A 20,799-nucleotide genomic window follows, 5' to 3' on the forward strand; every position below is an offset into this window, starting at 1 on the left:
TGGTGATTGCAACTGTAAGGCCTAGTTAAATAGTACCTAAAACCCGGAGTTGCATGGCGCCGGGGTAGAATAATGTGATTGAGGGTTGTAGAGTATTCAGGTGAATTTCAGTACAACTTTCCATCCACAAACCGATGCGCAGGCAGAGCGGACTATTCAGATGCTCGAGGATATGTTGTGTGCTTGTGTTCTTGACTTCAAGGGTAGCTGGGATGATCATTTTCCGCTCATAGAATTTGCCTACAACAACAGTTATCATGCTAGTATTCAGATGTCACCATGAGAGGCTTTATATGGTAGGAGATGTAGATCTCCCATTGGATAGTTTGAGATTGCGGAAGAAGAGTTGATAGGGCCAGACCTCGTGCATCAGGCTATGGAGAAGGCTAATATCATTATAGAACGGTTAAAAACTACTCAGAGTTGTCAGAAGTCTTATTCAGATGTACGTCGCAGGGATTTAGAGTTCAAGGAGGATGATTGGGTATTCTTGAAGGTTTTCCCATGAAGGGTATAATGCGTTTTGGTAAGAAAGGGAAGTTGAGTCAAAGGTATGTCAGACCGTACAGAATCATTCAGACGATTGGTCGGGTGGCTTACAAGCTTGAACTACCTCCAGATATGTCTTCAATGCACCCGGTGTTTCATGTATTGATGTTGAAGAAGGTGGTTGGAGATCCGTCGCTTATTATTTCGGTTGAGACTATTGAGGTTAATGAGGAATTGACTTATGAAGAAATTTCAGTTGCCATTCTTGATATGCAAGTCTGTAGGCTGAGAAATAAAAATATTACCTCCGTGAAAGTGCTATGGAGAAACCAATAGGTCGAAGAGGCAACCTGGAAGGACGAGGAAGAAATGAAGAAGAAGTACCCTAATTTGTTTGAATAGATATGTATTTATGAAGTTGTGTTCTATGAAAATGTAAGAGTTTACCTTCTATGAATTATGTTTTACTTGTACAGTTGATGTTAATGGTGTTCCTTTTTGGTAATATACTGCTCATGAGGCCATGATTGGCATTGTTTTCATGTTATGTTACATCTTTGGATTATGTTATGTTGTTAGGTTTGGTTTATGTGATTATCTGGCAGGTGGATAGACCCAATTACAAGGGAGACTCTAGCAAAAGTTTTGGAAATTTAGGGAGTTAGTCAAAAATTTGGGAATGCTGGTGTGGGAAGTAATAGCTAAGTCACATTGGATACTAATGGTGAACTTTAGCCCTCATTCGAGGACGAATGATCTTAAGCAGGGTAGGATGTAAGGCCCCATAAAATTTCATCTGAAACCCGGGGTTTCCTGGCACTGAGGTAGAGTAATGTGATTGAGGATTGTATAGTACATCGGGGAGTTGAAGGAATTATTTTGCAGACCATGGTGTTTCTATGGTCCACTATGCGACCGTTGAACCACTTTGTGGGGCGCACATCGGCCGAAGAGTGAAGAAGAACTTGAGCTAATTTTGAGGACCATTATGCGACCACATAATTATTTCGCGGGCCGCACAATCCATCACAGATCCAGCATGAGAAAATTTTGAAAGGAGGTTTTGCGGTCCATTATGCGATCGCAATCCGTCACAGACCCGTCCAACCCTGTCTAATTATTAGGACCCTTTCTGCGGTTCCCTTTGTAGGGCGCATACTTGTTTTGTGCTCCAGTTTGCGACTGCAGACTCGACTTCGTAGAGTTTAAGTTTTGGAAAAATTTCACTCGATCCCATTTATACAAAAATAACTTGGGGTTCATTTTGGCTGGTCCTAACTGATATTTTAGAGAGAGTAAAGTGGTTTAGAGTGGGGGGAGGGGGGTTCCTAAGCTAATTGATCATCAATCCTTGCTCAAGACTTGGAAAATTCAAAAGGAAAACTCACAATCATCCAAGAGGTAAGGTTGCATACCCTAGTTTTAATTTTGAGTTTGGGGGGTAGAAAATGGTTAATGGGGAGTGTGATTCTTGGGTGTGAGAGTATTATTTATGCATACATGTACTATCAAGGTTTGTGGGAAAGTTGTTGATCTCAAATGGGTAGACTTTGGATTGTGGGATGAAGGAATCCACCATAGGAGGACCTTGAGCTCATAATGTCCACCTAGTATTTTTGAAAATGCTCAAATGAGCTGAAACCATGAATACCTTCCTAATTTCTGTTCAAGTTTGTTATATTTCCAAATAAATCAAATTTGCTATGATTTTTGGAACATTGTAGTAACTTAAGAAAGCTCAAAGCAATATATGTTGGCTAAACTCCTCTTGTACAATCGATCCATGATATCCTCGTAAGTTGTAGTTATGTTGGCTCAAGCTCTTATGTCTCATGTTCCGAGTTGTTTCTTATAAACTTAACTGTTCCGAATAAACTCTGTGTCAAAAGTTATATGTTCAAAATGTATACCGAATGCTCTTATCATATTGTGATATTGTATTCAAATGTGACCATGTGTCGAAATATTATGAATTCAATTATGTCTCAAATGCTAGTTATTATGCCAAATTGTGGAAGAAAACCCAAGGAGCCTAAGACTTTTAAAGTGTCCCAGAATGTCACATAGTCATGTCTAGTAGAGTCCTTCTTATCGGTGTGTTGTTGACCACATCTATAATTAGGAGGCTACTTGGGCATTTAGGAATAATACCCTTCTTTGATATTCTAGATCGTGCAATAGAGCTGGTTGTAAGACTGTTCCTCCTCTAACTCATGCATTGATCTAATTTTAAGTATATGACGCCTATGAAGAAAGCAAGAACTGGACAAGGTGCCAACGCCACCCTAGGAGTGGCAGTTGATTCCATACCTGATGATGTGGGTGAGCACCCGAGGGGTGATGATATTCCCCCAACTACTACATTACCTGATTCTACTACTCCTAGTCAGACTGCACCAATCCCTACTCCTACTAAGGGTGCAATGATTCCTCCAGCTATTATTCCAGTTTCACCTTCAGCTCCACCTCTCGGTCCCTGTGTTTATGAGGGGGACCTTAGGGGAGACATAAATGTTGGCTCAGATAGTAGCTTCCCAAATCCAGAGATTGAATGTTGCACCAACTTCTTACAGTCAGCCAGGGGATTCCGCTAGTTCCAGAGTGAACAAGTTTTTTCAGTTAGATCCTCCAGTGTTCACAGGTACTAATCCTGAGGAGGACCCTTAAGACTTCATTGATGAGATGCACAAGACTCTCCGAGTTATGCGTGCTACTTAGACGGAAGCAATGGAGTTGGCTTCCTACCGCCTAAAAGAGGTGGCATATTCTTGGTTTGAACTTTGGGAAGAGTCCCGTGAGGAGGGGAGCCCTCCAGCGAGGTGGAGTATGTTCACCGATGCCTTCATTGATCACTTCTTGCCTTCCGAGACTTAGGAAGCCCATGCCGCCGAGTTTGAGAGCCTGAGGTAAGGTAGCCTGAGTGTGTGGGAGTACTATATGAGATTCACGCACCTGTCCAAGTATGCTATTTATTTGTTGCCCACTATGGAGGCGAGAGTGCGCCGGTTTGTGCAGGGCCTTAGCCCCTTGGTTATTAATGAGGCCGCTACAACTGCCTTGAATTCTGATATGAACCATGGGAAGATGGTGGCATTTTCTCAATCCACAGAGAATCGCAAATTGTGATAGTATTCATTGACGATATTCTTGTATATTCAAGAAGTATAGGGGACCACGCCGATCATCTCAGGGCAGTTTTGCAGACTCTGTATAAGCACAAGTTGTATGTGAAGTTTTTCGAAATGTGAATTTTGGCTTGAATATGTCACATTCTTAGGTCATGTCATCTCTAGAGAAGGAATTAATGTGGATCTTCAGAAGATTGCAGCTGTAAAGAATTGGCCTAGACCTACAACTCCAACAGAGATTCGAAGTTTCTTGGGCTTAGTTGGGTATTACAGAAAGTTTGTGGAAGGGTTATCTACTCTTGCCTCTCCGTTTAATAAATTGATGCAGAAGAAAATTAAGTTCCAATGGTCAGATGCTTGTGAAAAGAGCTTCCAAGAGTGGAAATCAAGATTGACTACGATGTCGGTAATGACCCTACCATAGGGTATGAATGGATTAGTAGTGTATTGTGATGATTAAAGGATCGGTCATTAGTTTGTATTGATGCAACATGGCAAGGTAATAGCCTATGCTTCTAGGCAACTCAAGAATCATGAAAAGAACTATCCCACACATGACTTAGAACTTGCCGCGGTGGTATTTGCATTGAAGATTTGGTGTCATTATTTGTATGGGGTCCATATGGATATATTCATGGACCATAAGAGCCTCCAATATATTTTCAAACATAAGGAATTAAATATGAAGAAGATAAGATGGCTTGAGTTACTCAAGGATTAAGACATCGATATCCTATATCATCCGGGGATGGCTAATGTTGTGGAGGATGCTCTTAGCCATAAATGTATGGGTAGTTTGGCTCACTTGGAGGCATATCAAAGGCAGTTGGCCAAGGAGGTTCATCGGTTGGCTAGTTTGGGAGTTTGTCTTGCAGATTCTAGTGAAGGAGGGGTGCTTGTGCAAAATAGGATTGAATCATCCCTTGTTGTGGAAGTCAAGGAGAAGAAATAGATGATCCATTGTTGGTACAATTGAAGGAGGGGATTCATAAACATAAGACCACGACTTTTTCTCTTGGCATGGATGATGGTACACTAAGGTACCAAGGTCGATTATGTGTTCCAAATGTAGATGGTCTCCGGGAAAGAATCATGACCGAGGCTCACACTTCTAGGCATTCCGTTCAACCGGACTCTACAATGATGTATCATGATATTAAGGAAGTCTACTAGTGGAAGGATATGAAGAGGAATGTAGCGGACTTTATGGCAAGATGTCCAAATTGTTAGCAAGTAAAGGCCGAACACCAACGGCCGGATGGGTTGGCACAAAACATACAAAATATCAATATGGAAGTGGGAGATGATCAATAAGGACTTTGTGATGAGTCTACCTCGCACGCCTCACAAGTTCGACTCGATTTGGGTGATAGTGGATCGACTCACGAAATCAGCTCACTTCTTACCTGTTAAGGCTACCGACACAGTAGAATAATATGCTCAGTTGTATATCAAGAAAATAGTTAGGTTGCATGTCACTCCAATTTATATTATCTCAGATCGAAGGGAAGTTCACGACTAATTTTGGAAGTATTTCAGCAAGGTTTGGGTACTCAGGTGAATCTTTATACAACCTTCCATCCACAAGAAGGAATAGCGGACTATTCAAACGCTCAAGGATATGTTGCGCGCTTGTGTTCTTGACTTTATGGGTAGATGAGAAGATCATTAGACACTCATAGAATTTGCCTACAATTCTAGATGGTTCGAGATTGGGGAAGCAGAGTTGATAGGGCCAGACTTCGTGCATCATGATATGGAGAAGGTTAAGATCATTATGGAACGGTTGAAAACTGCTCAGAGTCATCAAAAGTCTTATTCGGATGTGCATCACAGGGATTTGGAGTTCAAGGAGGATGATTGGGTATTCTTGAAGGTTTCCCCCATGAAGGGTATAATGCAGTTTGGTAAGAAAGGGAAGTTGAGTCCAAGGTATGTCGGATTGTACAGAATCATTCAGAGGGTTGGTCGGATGGCTTACAAGATTGAACTACCTCCAGAGATATCTTCATTGCACCCGATGTTTCATGTATCTATGTTGAAGAAGGTGGTTGGAGATTTGTCGCTTATTGTTCCAGTTGAGACTATTGAAGTTAATGAGGAATTGACTTATGAAGCATTTCCAGTTATCGTTCTTGATAGGCAAGTCTGTAAGGTGAGAAATAAAGAAATTGCTTCCGTGAAAGTGCTATAGCGAAACCAATAGGTCGAAGAGGAAACCTGGGAGGACGAGGAAGAAATGAAGAAGAAGTACCCTCATTTATTTGAATAGTTATATATTTATGAAGTTGTGTTCTATGAAAATGCTAAGAGTTTACCTTCTATGAATTATGTTTCACTTGTACAGTTGATGTTAATGGTGTTCCTTTTTGGTAATATACTGCTTATGAGGCCATGATTGGCATTGTTTTCATGTTATGTTGCGTCGTTGGATTATGTCTACGTTATTAGGTTGGGTTTCTGGGATTCTCTGTCAGGTGGATAGGCCCAATTACAGGGGAGACTGGCAAAAGTTTTGGAAATTTAGGGAGTTAGTCAAAAATTTGGAAATGCTGGTGTGTGAAGTAATAGCTGAGTCACATTGGATACTAATGGTGGACTTTGGCCCTCATTCCAGGACAAATAATCTTAAGCGGGGGATGATGTAAGGCCCCATAAAATTTCACCTAAAACCGAGGATTTCGTGGAGCCAAGGTAGAGTAATGTGATTGAGAGTTGTAGAGTACGTCGGAGAGTTGAAGGAACCATTTTGTAGACCATGGCATTTCTGCAGTCTACTATGCAACTACGGAACCACTTTGTGGGCCGTAGATTGGCCGTAGTGTGAAGCAGAACTTGAGCTAATTTTGAGGACCAATATATGGCCCATTATGCGACCGCATAACCATTTTACGAGCCGCACAATCCATCGCAGATCCAGTATGAGAAAACTTAGGAAGGAGGTTCTACGGTCAATTATGTGACCGCAGATCCGTCGCAGACCTGTTCAGCCCTGCCCAATTTTTGGGACCCTTTCTACGATCCCCTTTGCGGTCCACATACCTATTTTGCGGTCCGGTCCGGTCTGCAACTGCAGACCCTGCTTCATAGAGTTTAAGTTTTGGAAAATTTTCACCCGATCCTATTTCTACAAAAACAACTTGGGTTTATTTTGGCAGGTCCTAACTAATATTTTAGAGAAAGGAAAGTGATCTAGAGTGAGAGAGGGGATTCCTAAGCTAATTCTTCATCAATACTTGCTCAAAATATGGAGAATTCACATGGTCTTCATCCAAAAGGTAAGGTTCCATACCCTAGTTTCAATTTCGAGTTTGGGATAGAAAATGATTAATGTGGAGTGAGATTCTTGGATATGGGAGTGTTATTTATGCATGCATGTACTATCAAGGTTTGTGGGAAGGTTGTTTAGCTCAAATGGGTAGACTTTGGGTTGTGGGATAAAGGAATCCACCATAAGAGGACCTTGAGATCATAATGTCCACCTAATATTGGTTAAAATGCTCAAATGAGCTGAAACCTCAAATACCTTCCTAATTTGTGTTCAGTTTTGTTATATTTCCAAATAGATCAAAGTTGCTAAGATTTCTGGAATATTATAGTAACTTAGGGAAGCTCAAAGCGAGGTATGTTGGCTAAACTCCTCTTGTAAAATTGAATCGATGATGTTCTCGTAAGTTGTAGTTATGATTGGCTCAAGCTCTTATGTCTCATGTTCCGAGTTATTTCTTATAAACTTGACTATTCCGAATAAACTCTGTGTCTAAAGTTATATGTTCAAAATATATACCGAATGCTCTTATCATATTGTGATATCCTTCGAGATTGTGTTCAAATGTTACCATGTGTCGAAATATTATAAATTCAATTATGTCTCAAATGCTAGTTATTATGCCAAATTGTGGAAGAAAACCCAAGGTGCCTAAGACTCTTATTTGCTCATATGTGTACTAAAGGTCGTGATTAGAGATGCTTTATTGTTGATAGTCCATGATGATGTTTGAAAGTGAAAGGGGTGATCATGACATATGAAATACGGCCACTGTGCCAAGAATGATATTACAATTGTGGCCACTAGTGCTAATGAAATGAAAAGATGAGTAAAGGACTATTAACTGAACTGAATGTCATCCATATAATAAACAAGGGAGTATCATTAGTCACCGAGGAGGGGTAGGTTGAAATGACCTAACCCTGAAACTACACGTGCCGATGTAGGTGTGTATTGTGATTATTCCCCTTGTTTGGAATGAGATTGATGTGATGAGATTATTCCCCTTAAATGGGATGAGATGATTGCTAGCAAAGGGTGATGTCTATCCCCACGACATTGTGGTGAGATGACTTACTCGGTCGGGTCGAGATCGGACGCTATGCCGTACACATGGTGGTAATTGTGCTTGAGATTGTGATTGAGCTAATGATTGAGATTTTGATAGTTATTGTGATTGTGGTTGATGTATTTGGGTGATAAGGACTAGCCGATCGGGTTGTGATCGAACTCCTTGCTAAAGTCACGGTGGTATATCGGTGCTAAAGATCTCCCAACCTAAAATATGTAATTTACTTGAAATCTTGTCTTGCTCCCAACTTGGTGTCTTGGTATTGTTTGAGGATTCCATTGATTCTACGATTGTTATTCCTTGTTTTATTAATCGTTCCATTGAGGGGGTGTTTATTCATTTATACTAGTACTATTCTATATGTAATAACTTCCCTTTTGCCAGGGGCTCTGCACCTTTAATTGATGCAGGTGGTTCCACAACAGGCAGCTTTGATCAGTGATAGCGGTGTACCCTCTTCCCAGCTGACTTGGTGAGCCCCACTTCATTTCGGGGTCATGTATCTTTTGTTCCTTATGTATTATATTTTGAGGTATAGCCGCGGCCTTGTTGCCGGAACTATCATACTACTCTTTTGTATCTATTAGAGGATCCATAGACATAGTGTGGGTTGTATATAGGTGCTGGGAGAGTCAAACTTGTAAGGTTGTATTTGTACTGCATGTTACACTTCAAACTATGAAAATGTATGTATTTTGAGACTTATAAACAATGTAACTAATGGTAATGAATTGGTGTTGTTCACATGATCCTCCTCATTGTCTAATTAATAAAATAGATCTTCTCTTTATTCATGAGTGAGGTCGGGTAGAAGGTATTGTACATGCTTGCTCGGTCGAGTTATTGCGGTTGAGCGTCGGTCGTGCTTCCCGAGGTCGGGGTGTGACAGGAACACTCAAGAGCTATTAATGAGAGTTCCGGATACCTTTGCATGTTATTCTCCCCAAAGCCAAGTACATTCAGATTCGAATTTGCTTTACGGTCAATATTAGCTTCCTCTAAATACAAGTCTAGTTGTGTTTTACTGGTACTTGACTCCAACTGACTCTCAAACACATCTAATGCATCCCTCATTTCATTGCTACCACTACTACAAGCATGATCCCCCGATAACGAGGTTGTAGTCGAAGTTATTATCATGTACTCTTTGATCAATGATTGTAAGTTCTCTTCAATAACCTTCACTTTTTCATTAGCTATCTCCTAAGGATGAAGCTTTGAAAAGAAAATCTTAACAAACTTCAATTTATATCGAGGGTCAAAGATAATAGCTATAGATAAAATGACACTATAACTCCCAATAATTCTTAAACTTTCCCAACATAAAAGTGCCCATCTCACTCATCGCTGAATCGCCAATGCTGTTTTGTTCTTCTATCAATATTGCAATTTTTCATACATTAGCAAGATACAAATTAGCCGTGGGGTATTTACATCCAGAAAACAAGGTCGTAATATCATAAAATGGCTTAAAAAACTTAGCTATAATCTCGACCATTTTCCATTCATCTTCAGAAAGGCCATGTCTAAAATCAACGTCAAGCAAGTTATATAGTGAATATAAGCTTGTCGATAAAGAAGAGCACTTTCAAGCATTTGGTAGGTGGAGCTATACCGAATAGGCATATCTTGGCTTAGCTTCTTAGAACATAGTAGACCAAGATTACGTAGACAATCCACAAATTTTATTATTCTTGTTTCTGAATTCTTGATATGCTTAAAACTTTCTCTAATTTTTGCAATCGCTGCATCAGCCTTCTCTAAGCCCGTCTTAACAATTAAGTTCAAAATATGATTCCCACAACAGACATGAAGAAACTTTCCATATCAAATTAGCGAACGCATCAAATAAAAATGATTCTTTATACTATTCACTACACTGCTATATCAAGTAGCAATATTTAGTAAGGGTAAAGATTTTCTTTTTGATTCCCCATTCTTTAAGAAATTTAATCAACAAGGGACCTAAAATCGCACCCGAATGTGGAGGAGGAACTATGACGAAAAATCAACACCCTCTTATGAAGAACCCAATTTAAATCTACTTAATGAGCCGTTACATATATATAGCCATTAGATGCTAATGAAGTCTACATATTTATGTCAAACACACTCTACTATGAATAACAACAAGCTCATTTTTTAAAAGTTTTTTTTCGCTTGCATACATATTCAAGATATCTAACTTCGCCGGGTTTCTTGATATGTGCTTCGCTACTGGATTTAGATACCAATGAAGGTCCCTAATTCCAACTAAACTAAAAGCATAGTTATGCCTGACTATGGGTAATGATATTTTCTCTGGATAAACTTTTTGATCTATTGGTTCACTTTGACCCTCTTTTGCGTGATTCAACGGATGTTTTGTCAACAAATGGCGGTTCAAATTTGATGTTTCAAACTTAGGATCGTATATGTAGTCTTTTTCACAAAGCGTACTTTGGACTTTAATCTTTCCATCACTAGAAATTTCAGGCTATGTTACCTTAACAAACGAATCCCAAACAGTGGAAATTTATCTTTTTGATCATTTTAGCATAGTTGAAGAGCTTTATTCACAATAATCAGCAGTACCTTCCATCGACATCTCTATCTAAAGATGAAGTAAAAAGTAAGAATTAGGTTCGATATAACTCAATTTATTATAAGTGATATACATACGATGAAAGACTTTGCGCTATAAAATAAAAGCACATAGTAATTCCTCTTTATATATTCCAGCAGTTGTTTTCCATTAAAATCTAGCTGAAAAGAATTAGAACACATACAGAGAAACAAACAAATAAAAAGGTACTTAAATTTGAAGCTGAAAAACCAGTATATATTTGGAAACAATCTACTGCTCGTTTCAAAAGAAACGAATTTCATTAGGCATAATGGTACTCTACTGTGATAATTTTGTCAAAAGCGAAGAAGAAAGAGAGAGATTTGAGGCTACTGTGGAACTCACCGGAGAAGTTAGAAGTTGATTTGAGCCTTTTGCGCCAGATGATTGTTGGAAGTTGGAACTCACCGGAGAAGTCGCGATGCTTGATTGGGGAAGAAGGGGAGAGATTTGAGGAATTGGGAATTTAGGAATTTTCTGGGGAAAATAGCGGACATGAGAGAAGACTGAAAATAGTGGACAACACTACGGCTATTGAAAAGCTTTCAAATAGTATTATTCATATATTACCCATTGATTATCCATTTTCATAATGGATAATATGGATAATTATCCATATTCGATCCGATTTTAAAAAGGCAGTTACCCAACCCATTTTTAGTGGGTTGGGTTGGGTATATAATAATTTTTAACCACTTTTCCAGCTCTACATGGTACTTTGCAAAACCTTGATATCACCTGCAAAACAAAAACCAAAGTTAGTATGAGGGGCTGCACCACTGTTCTCTTCCAAAAGAATTTGAAAAAGGATGTTGTTTTTTCTTGTCATCATTCCAGAGCATAAATGTAAGAGTTTGGAAAATTAGGTCTGATCCCCTAGTAACTTTTCTATCAACCATAACCATGTTAAAAGTTGGAAGCCAATTGAGGTGGTATTTTGATTTTTCTGCTCCTTTTGTGTTTGAATGAATGAGTGCATGTCTTATCTAGATAGATATGTCCCCTTATATGTAAAGGTAACTAAGTCATGTTGTGATAATGAGTCATGGAAGGGAGATTATGATTGAGTTTGGATAAAGAATCTGCAGGAACATTGGCTTCGTTGTAAACATGTGAGCATCTGAAGTAATCACATTGTCCACAGAGAGCCCTGAGGTCTTGCAGATCAGCTTCAATGCTCCAAGGAGGTTCTGCTAATTTTTTGAGGCATTGTATGAATAGAGCAGAATCAGCTTCCAAGTGAATTTTCTTAAAACCATTATCCAAGCACCATTGAAGTTCCAGAACTGATGATATTGTTTCTGCTAAGCTTTTAGTTTCCTCACCTAAGGCTTGGCTAATGCATGTATTAAGTTTCCCTCAGAATCCCTGACAATGACCCCAATTCCAATCTTGCCTAGATTACTGAGGGAACTACCATCACTATTAATTTTGACAAAGCCACCCTCATGCTTCTGCCATGTTACTTGAAGGATAGTGGTATGAAATTGTAGGTCTTGCACAATGGAGTATAACTCAGTCCTTTCAAATAACCAGTTGATGGTGGGGTAATTGGCTCTGAGAAGAAGGTTGATGTCAGATTTAATGGATTAACAAAATCTGATCCTTGAGAATTTCTTATCTCCATGCTTGGCACTACACCTATTCTTTCATAAGTTCCAACATATCATGATAGGGAGGGTATCCAACAACAACTTGTGAACCTCATTCTTGATTATTTGAATCTACCATTTTATCAAGAGCAACTGTAAAGACATGTCTTGTAGGGGGGAACCAACAAGACTAGTAAAGACTTTCCAGAATGATTTAGCAAAGGGGCCCCTGCTGAAGATGTGATCTACTGATTCTGCATATGGCCTGATACAACACACACATCTAGTGATAGTAGGATGTCAAAAAGACAAAACTCTATCATCAGTGGAGAGTTTATTTCTGAGTGCTCTCCATAGGCAGAATGACAATTTGAAAGGAATCCTTTTGTGCCATGTCATCTTGTTGGTGAAGAGAACCTGTTTCCTCTTCCTAATTATCCCCCAAGCAAAAGCACATGTGAAGTTCTCAGCGGAAGTGAGAGTTCAAGTTGGTTTGTCAGGTGTATGAGGTGAGTATTTGATGGAAACCTACAGAATTTCAAAGATTTTATATGATGGGGCACAAGCATTGAGTTTCTGAATGTTCCATCTCCCTAAATCCCATAATTGACACACAGACATATTGCTAGGTCTACCTCTTTCATTCCTAAAATTTGTCTAGGGTCCTGTGCCTAACCAATTATCCCACCAGAAACTGATTGTGCCAGAGTGAAGCCTCCACAAGATATTGGGTTCAGCTTCTTTCTTGTTAATCATCATCTTTTTCCAGGTTTGAGATTGTCATGTATTCCTTTTTTGGATACAAGATGTGACCTCTTACAGTATTTAGCCCTCAAAACGCTACTCCATAAGGATTGTTTAGTTCTTAAGGGCCACCATTGTTTGAATTCCATGGCCTTGCAAACATCAACAATGGCTTTAAAGCCAGTACCTCCTTCCTCAAGTGGGTAGGACATTTTATCCCATGAAGCCCAGTGATATTTGTTTTGTATTTGTCTATACCCCAGAATAAGTAAGCAAACATTCTTTCAATTTGCTTCATAATAGTTTTAGGAGGTGAAACTATTAATAGGATGTGGATTGGTAGCGATTGCAACACATGTTTGATTAGAGTAGCTCTTCCTCCATAGGAGAGTAGTCTACTATGCCATCCTCTAATTCTACAAATTACCTTGGAGATTAAATCATTGAAGTGTATGATTATCCTCCTTCCCATGTAGAGTGGACATTCAAGGTAAGTGATAGGAGATTCCCTTATGGTAAAACCTGTAAGCTGATGAATTCTGTTGATATTATAGTGGAAGACACATGAAGGAGTCATAAAGTGACTCTTGGCCTTGTTGATTTTCGGTTCAGATGTGTTTTCATAGTCCTCCAATATCTTCATTATTTTCAAAAATGAAGCCATTCCCCCTTATGTGAATATGATCACATCATCTGCAAAACTCAGATGATTGATGTCACGCCCCAAAATTGAGGAGCGTGACTGGCGCTCAACCGAGTGAACCCGACCGAGCAAGATTGTTAGATTTCATTCTACCCAAACTCATCCATGAATAGAGATAATACATATTATCATTAATTAGATGAAAATGTGTTCATGTCTACAATACCAATTCATTTCTAATAGTTTTATCATTTTTAAAGTCTCAAATGGACAAGTAATACAACCACAATATAACATAGTTTGTCTTTCCCCAGCACCAATACACAACTCACACTATGTCTACGGAGCCTCTATAGATAAAGAAGAGTACAATGATAATGCCGGCAATAAGGCCCCGCTTATACCTCAAACTGAATACACAACGTACAAAAGATACATGACCCCAGAATGAAGTGGGGCTCACCAAGTCAGCTAGGAAGAAGATGTACTGCTATCACTAATCAATATCTCCTGCTGTGGAACCACCTGCATCCATTTAAAGATCATCTCCCCCAGCAAAAGGGACGTTAGTACCGTCGAATAATACTAGTATGTATAACTAAACAGTCTCTCAATAGAATGACAAATAATACAAACAAGATTATCATAATATCAATGAAAGCCTTAATTAACATCAAACCTCAATTTAGGATCAAGACAGTGTTCAAATTAATTCCAATATCTCACATTGGGATATTTTTAGTATCGATATACCATTGTCCACAATACCATTATTCACAATATCATTATTCACAAAATCAGTACCACCATACTCTTAGCACGAAATCCGATCACGACAAGATCGGCTAGGCTATCTCATTAGAGACATCAACCACAATTACTCTCAATATCAATACCACCGTCTTTAACATGGAGTCCAATCACGACCCGATTAGCTAGGCTATCCATTAGGGACATCGACCACAATCACAATTTCAATTATAATTTCCAGCACAATCACCACCATGTGTGCGGCATGGTGTCTGATCACGACCCGACCGACTAGGTTCTCTTATTTGAGACATCAACCTTTTTATATAAATTATCGCATTTCATATTACTTTCACATATTTTCATTTCATTGGCACTAATGGCCATAATCATAAGGTCATTCTTGGCACGTTGGACATATTCAGTATTTCATGCTCACCTTATCAATTTCAAATATCATTATCATCATAAAAAACAAATACAACTCAAATCAAGGTGTGTAGTACACATGTGAGTAATTTAGAGTCTAAGGCACATAGAGATATTTCACAAGATTTGGCATAATAGCCTTCATTTGAACTTGACTTAAAGTCGAAACATTATTAATGAGTAGCCTGTATTTTAACACATCCTCAATTGGTAACATAACATGAATAAAGCATTTAGGATGCTTGTTGAATATATATCTTTCGGGACTTACATAATTTATATAAATATCGTGGGATTTAATTCTAAGAGAAGAGTTTAGCCAACATACTTCACTTGAGCTTCCTTAAACTCTAAAACGTTCCGGAATTCTTAGCAACTTCAATCTATTGTAGAAATATAACAAATTAAATCAAAATTTGGAAAATGATCATGGTTCTAGCTCACTTGAGCATTTTATCAAACACTAGGTGTGCATAAGGTTTCAATGTCCTTTTTATGAAGGATTTCATCATCCCACAACCCAATCTTTACCATTTTTAGCTCAACAATCTTCCTACACCCTTTGATAACACATGCATGTAAAATAATCAACTCTCATACCCAAATATTATCTTGCTAGTTACCCATTTTTAGAAGATTTCGAAATTAGGGTTTAGGGTGTAGAATCTTACCTCTAGGATGAAGACCTAGTGAGCTTCCCTTCTTAATCTTCCAAAACTTGAGCAAGAATTGAAGAAAATATTATTGAAGAACACTTTCTCACTCTAGGGCACTCTCTCTCACTCTAAAATAACAGATTATGTCTCAAAAATGGCCCAAAGAGTGTATTTAACAAAATAGGGTAGGGTTTTAAAAACCCAAAAATGGAGCTCCGGAACAAGGTATGCGATCGCATAACCGATATGTGGACCTCATATCGGTAGCATAATTGGTTACAAAATAGCCAAAAGAACTGCATGTGTATGCGGTCACTATATGGTCTGCATAACTATTATGCGGTCACATAATGCACCGCATAACAGTTATACGGTCACATAGTCGACCGCATAGTTGCTTCCAACTGACCAAATTAACCACCTCACTCTGCGGCCATTATGTGGTCCATAGAGTGGTTCTACGGTTACATAATGGACCATAAAAATACACTTTTCCGCTAAAAAATTCCTTTACTTTCCGGTGCATTGTTCAACCCAAAAATTTCGAGCCACGGCTCGCAAGCTCTCCTAGTCCGTCACCATGAAATATTATTTTCTTTGCAAACTTTACCGGGCTTTACACTTAAGTACTTCAAAATTTTTCGGGGTGTTACAATTGACTTTTGGGACCATCTTCTCCATGTAAAAACCCTTGAAAAATTGATCATGAGTGCGTTTGTTAAGCATTTTGGATAGTAGCTCTGCCTCAATGATGAAAAAAGAGGGAGACAGTGGGTCTCCTTGCTTTAAACCCCTAGTAGACTTAAAGAAGCATGCCTGGAGCTATTAACAACCACAGAGTACTAGTTGTTGGACATGATCCTCCAGATCATGTCAATGATGACTTCACTAAATCCCATTCTCCTGAGAATAATGCAAGTAAATTCTCAAGAAACCATGTCATAATCGTTTTTCATATCTAGCTTAATGACCACATTAGCTCCTACATTTGGCTTTTAAATTCCTTGGACAATCTCTTGAGCAAGCATGATGTTCTCTGAGATACTTCTGTCTTTGACAAAACCAGACTGATTGGCTGAGATGATGTTTGGTAGTATAGGTTCAAGCCTGGTACCAATCAGTTGAGAGATGATTTTGTTGATGAAGTTACTTAAGCTTATGGGTCTAAATTCAGTCAAAGAGTTAGGGGATTCCACTTTGGGTAAGAGAACAAGGCATGGATTGGTCATGTATCTAGGCATCTTCCTCCAAAAACAAAGCAAGCACCACCTTTAGCAGATCATCCTTAATCACCTCCCAACAGGATTGGAAGAATTTGCCATTCATCACATCTAGACCTGCAGCACTGGATGGGCACATGGAAAATACAACTTGTTTAAATTCTTTCATGTCAGGATCTCTGGATAGTTCAATATTGTCTTCATTAGTGATCATGATTGGTATACAGTTGAGAAGATCCTCTCTAATGTGCCCTCCAGGCATAGTGAAGAGCTCTTCAAAATAATCACAAACAGCTTCTCCAATAGCCTCATCACCCTGAATCCAATCCCCTTCTGCATCCTTAATTTTGTGGATGAAATTTTTTCTTTTTCTACCTCTGATTAGGCTGTGAAAGTACTTAGAGTTGGCATTCCCTTCTTTGAACCATTGAAGTTATGTCTTCTACTTTAACACTTCCTCCTCAACTTTCAGGTGTTTAGTATACTGAGCTTGAAGTTCATGTAAGGCAGTCATGTCAGATCGATCATTGGTAGTAACCCATTTCTCCTCTTCTATCTTAATCTTCTGTTCATACTCCTTGGTTTCTGAAAGATGTCCCCATATTGTTGTCTAGACCATTTACTCAAAGCACTAGACAAGGCTTTAAGTTTTTGGTGAAAGACCCACATAGGATTTCCTATAACCTGCATGCTCTACACCTCTGTAACTAGTGGCATGAAGCTTTCATTCTTTACCCAACACTTGAGAAACCTGAAGTATTTCCTAACATTGTCTTGTATCACATGCATTTCCATTAGGAGAGGTGAATGGCCAAAGCCTGCAGAAGCCAATTGTGTGATAGTTGTATCGGGGAAGGAGATTATCCAGTTATCATTAGCCATCCCCATGTCCGGTCTTTTATATACTATAGAACCAGGGCCTATTCCATTAGACCATGTGTATCTTGGGCCATAAAAATCCAAATCAATCAAGACACATTCTTCAATCATGTTGATGAAGTCAATGCTTTTCTTCATCTGGTATGGTATCCCTCCAATTTTCTCACCCATGAAAGTAATGACATTAAAATCTCCAATCACACACCAACACACCGTGGAAGTAGTAGATTTGAGTTTCAAATTCTCCCATAGAGGAATTCTCATAGAAAGTTTACATTTTGCATCGATTATTGATATATAAAAGATATCTCCAGCTTCTACATGCTTCAGTTCAATATCCATCTGTTGTTCATCTTGGTCCAAGAGAGTACCAGTGAACTCCTGATCCCAGAAGATCCAAATTATGTTATTACTGTTGGAAGCAACCTGGTTTATCGATAGCTGCATTCTGAAGTAGTCAAGATGGTTGTTATGGGAAGAGATGGCTGAAGTAGTTGGATTATGAAGAAATGCTTCTAAGACAACAATGAGGGATGATTTGTGGATCCGTTTTAGAGTTTTGAGTCTCTCAATAACTCCATAGGTCCTGATACCTCTAACATTCCAAGTTATTGTACTGACCATTTAACATTGGTAGGAGATTTGGGGTTTGGTGGGACAGAACTGCTGGAAGAAGCTCTACTTCTGGTGAGTCTAGGTAAGGGTCTTATCCTTGGCAATCTAATTTGGTAGTCTAAAACATTGTCTTGTTCAGTTGCACCATTCACAGCTGCAATCAGGAGTTCACAATGATGCTCTTCCCCAATCCCTGCACTCAGATAATCCTCTTCTTCTGAGAATGTTCCCATCTCATCTTCTGACTGGATGTGTCTGTACTCATCCTCTTCATTGATAGGTTTTCTTGATGGCATAATGTTGTTAACGGGACCATCCATATCAGTTCATCAGGTATTTTCTTAACTGTTGTATTGTCTACCTCAATTCTTTCGACTTGGATATCACATTTGTTGGGTAACGGTGGTTGGGAGAGAGATAGGTTGGCATTTGGAGTTGTGTATCCTGCAGGGGCATTTGATTAGTTTCAATATTTACTTCCCGTGTCTGTTCAACAATGCTTATTCCTGCATTTTTCGTTCTCGTTACTTTCCTCTTCTTTTGACTAGGTTTGTTCTTTGTTTTGGGGAGTTGAATTTGGATATCTGAGGAAACATGACCCTCTCCTTTGATTAATCTTCTCAAAGATTGTTCTTACCCACTAGAATAGATCACTTCACAATAATCCACATCATTAGTAGCCTCTGACACTTCTCCAACCCTCTATTTGCTTCCACAATATGAATATCAGGGGGTTAGAGAGGTTTATTACTATTCAGATCATTAGAAGCATCACCTTCCTCCAAAGCCTCTGGAGCATCACCTTCCTCCAAAGCATCTGGATGATCTTTCAGGGTTGTAGTGTTTCGACTTGTTGTTTGGCTCACCTTGTTCTTTTGGTTTTTAGTAATCTCATTAGTCTGCATCTGTTGTTCTGTTTTCTTTTTTGGAATGATTGGTTGATACTATTTCTTATTTTGCCGTTGATGCCATTTGAAGTGTTTCCTTTTCTAGTTTGCCATTCAGTGTTTGGAGGGGAAGCCCCTGGATTTTGCTGTTCCTTCCCTTTCTGGTTAACGTCAGCATTGATGCTTCTATCTTGATTCTCATGCTGATTGCTCTGGTTTTGTGATGATGTTTGTTCCTCATTGGGCTGCAGTTGTTAAATTTCATTTCTCTTTTCTTTTCTTGTTCTCTTCATCCTTAATTCTAATTGGGCATGAGTGTGAATTATGGTCCAGGTGTCTACAATAAAGATAATAATCTGGGATGTTTTCATACTGAACTTCTAGCCACTTCCCATCCCCAGTTTAATCTTCATCAAACATGATGTGGCCTTGGCTTAGTCAAGTCAATCTGCATTTTTCCCTTAGCTACACTTCCTCTAGTCTTTTGGAATGATGCCAGATCCAAATGAAGATCTTTCCCCACTGAAGATAGTACGACATTCAATATCTCCATGTAATAAAAGTTCCAAGGAAGTTCTGGAACCACCACCCATATAGGAAAAATGGGTGAATCTTCATCAGGACTGAAATTGGGTGTCCATGCTTCCAGCTTCATCATTTGACCTTAAATATACATGAATTGCCTGGTCCATACAATGAAATGATCATATTCATTATCCAGATCAATGTAGACTGTTCTTGCATTAAAATGAGCAATCTTGACACCCCCTTTAAGTTCTGTTTGTGACACAAAACTTCTCCTAATAATCTCCATCCTAGGCATAGTGTTGGAAAATTTCACAACCACTGTGAATTTGCATCTTACAGCCAGTTTGACCATATAATCATCTCGATTGAAAATAATTGTTGGTTGACCTTGCTTTGTAGTGATTTTAGGAGGAATAAACTCAATTTGTTCATGTTCAGCTTTATGTCTTGCCCTCAGTTTGGTAACATATGAATGTTTGATTATGGGTGGAGGTGGAGCAGGTGAGCTGGATGGTTGTTTAGGATTGGCACTTGTATCATTTGCTTGATTACTAATAGTGGTATTATTGGTTGTTTGCTTTAGAACAGGTTGTGAGGAAGGAGACTTAGTGTGAGATGGTTTGTCAAAGTTGGAGGAGATCTTAGGAAGGGTACTTTTGCTAGGTGTTGGTTAGTGTATAATAGTTGTTTGGTCTGTGGAGGTTAACTGGTTTCTTCCTTCCCAGTTCTGTTGCACAGTAAGAGGGGGATTCTGAGTAATATTGATTTAGTTATCATGATGATGAGTTGCGGACTTGGGTTGTTGATTCAAAGTTAAAGGAATAGGTTCATTACCAATAGAAAGAGTTTCCTTAGTGACAATAGTTGGTCGAGCATGTTATGGTGAACATCTATAGCTCAACTGAGGGCAATGGAATTGTGGATACCTGTGATTGTTGTGATTTCTTGGAGGTGTTAGAATCAATCTCTTTGGCAAGATTCTTCTCCTTTTGTTGGCTTAAATTGACCTGTGCAATTGAATCACTCTGTTAGGTCACCTGGGGGCTGATGGAAGAGGAAAAACACGACCATCAACTTGGAGTTGTATTTCTTGGTTTAGACCTTGATGACAACCTTCAGTAATACTTTGGGGCGCTTGAACAACACTTTGCTTGTTTGAATTAACAGATAATTTGCCAATGGTATTACATTAAACACCTGGTACCTGTAAGTGTGCAACTTTGGTGTTTTGCATTGATGTGGCAATTGGCTCATTGAGGTTGTTCTTTGATATGTTGATATCCATCTCCTCTTT

At 38.9% G+C, this 20,799-nt stretch overlaps 1 protein-coding gene across 1 annotated transcript; it reads right to left on the reverse strand.

Annotated features, from left to right (window-relative positions):
- Positions 1 to 16,609: 16,609 nt before the first annotated feature.
- On the reverse strand, positions 16,610 to 17,922 carry LOC104110223 (uncharacterized). Its single transcript, XM_009619676.1, has 3 exons — positions 17,332 to 17,922; positions 17,082 to 17,206; positions 16,610 to 16,982 (listed from the first exon to the last, which is right to left on the reverse strand). Exons 1-3 carry the CDS (start codon positions 17,920 to 17,922, stop codon positions 16,610 to 16,612), a joined length of 1,089 nt encoding a protein of 362 aa, XP_009617971.1.
- Positions 17,923 to 20,799: the final 2,877 nt, after the last annotated feature.

Source organism: Nicotiana tomentosiformis, chromosome 3 (genome assembly GCF_000390325.3).
Source record: "Nicotiana tomentosiformis chromosome 3, ASM39032v3, whole genome shotgun sequence".
Lineage (NCBI taxonomy): Eukaryota > Viridiplantae > Streptophyta > Magnoliopsida > Solanales > Solanaceae > Nicotiana > Nicotiana tomentosiformis.

What these genes read in the sequence shown, in the direction of transcription:
- LOC104110223 (XM_009619676.1), bottom strand. Translation starts at nt 17,922, where the DNA reads ATGCAGCTATCGATAAACCAGGTTGCTTCCAACAGTAATAACATAATT. An exon ending in TCAGGTTTCTCAAGTGTTGG is followed by an intron (nt 17,207 to 17,331) that starts GTAAAGAATGAA and finishes TAAATGGTCTAG; the next exon opens with ACAACAATATGGGGACATCT. An exon ending in TTACATGAACTTCAAGCTCA is followed by an intron (nt 16,983 to 17,081) that starts GTATACTAAACA and finishes GTACTTTCACAG; the next exon opens with CCTAATCAGAGGTAGAAAAA.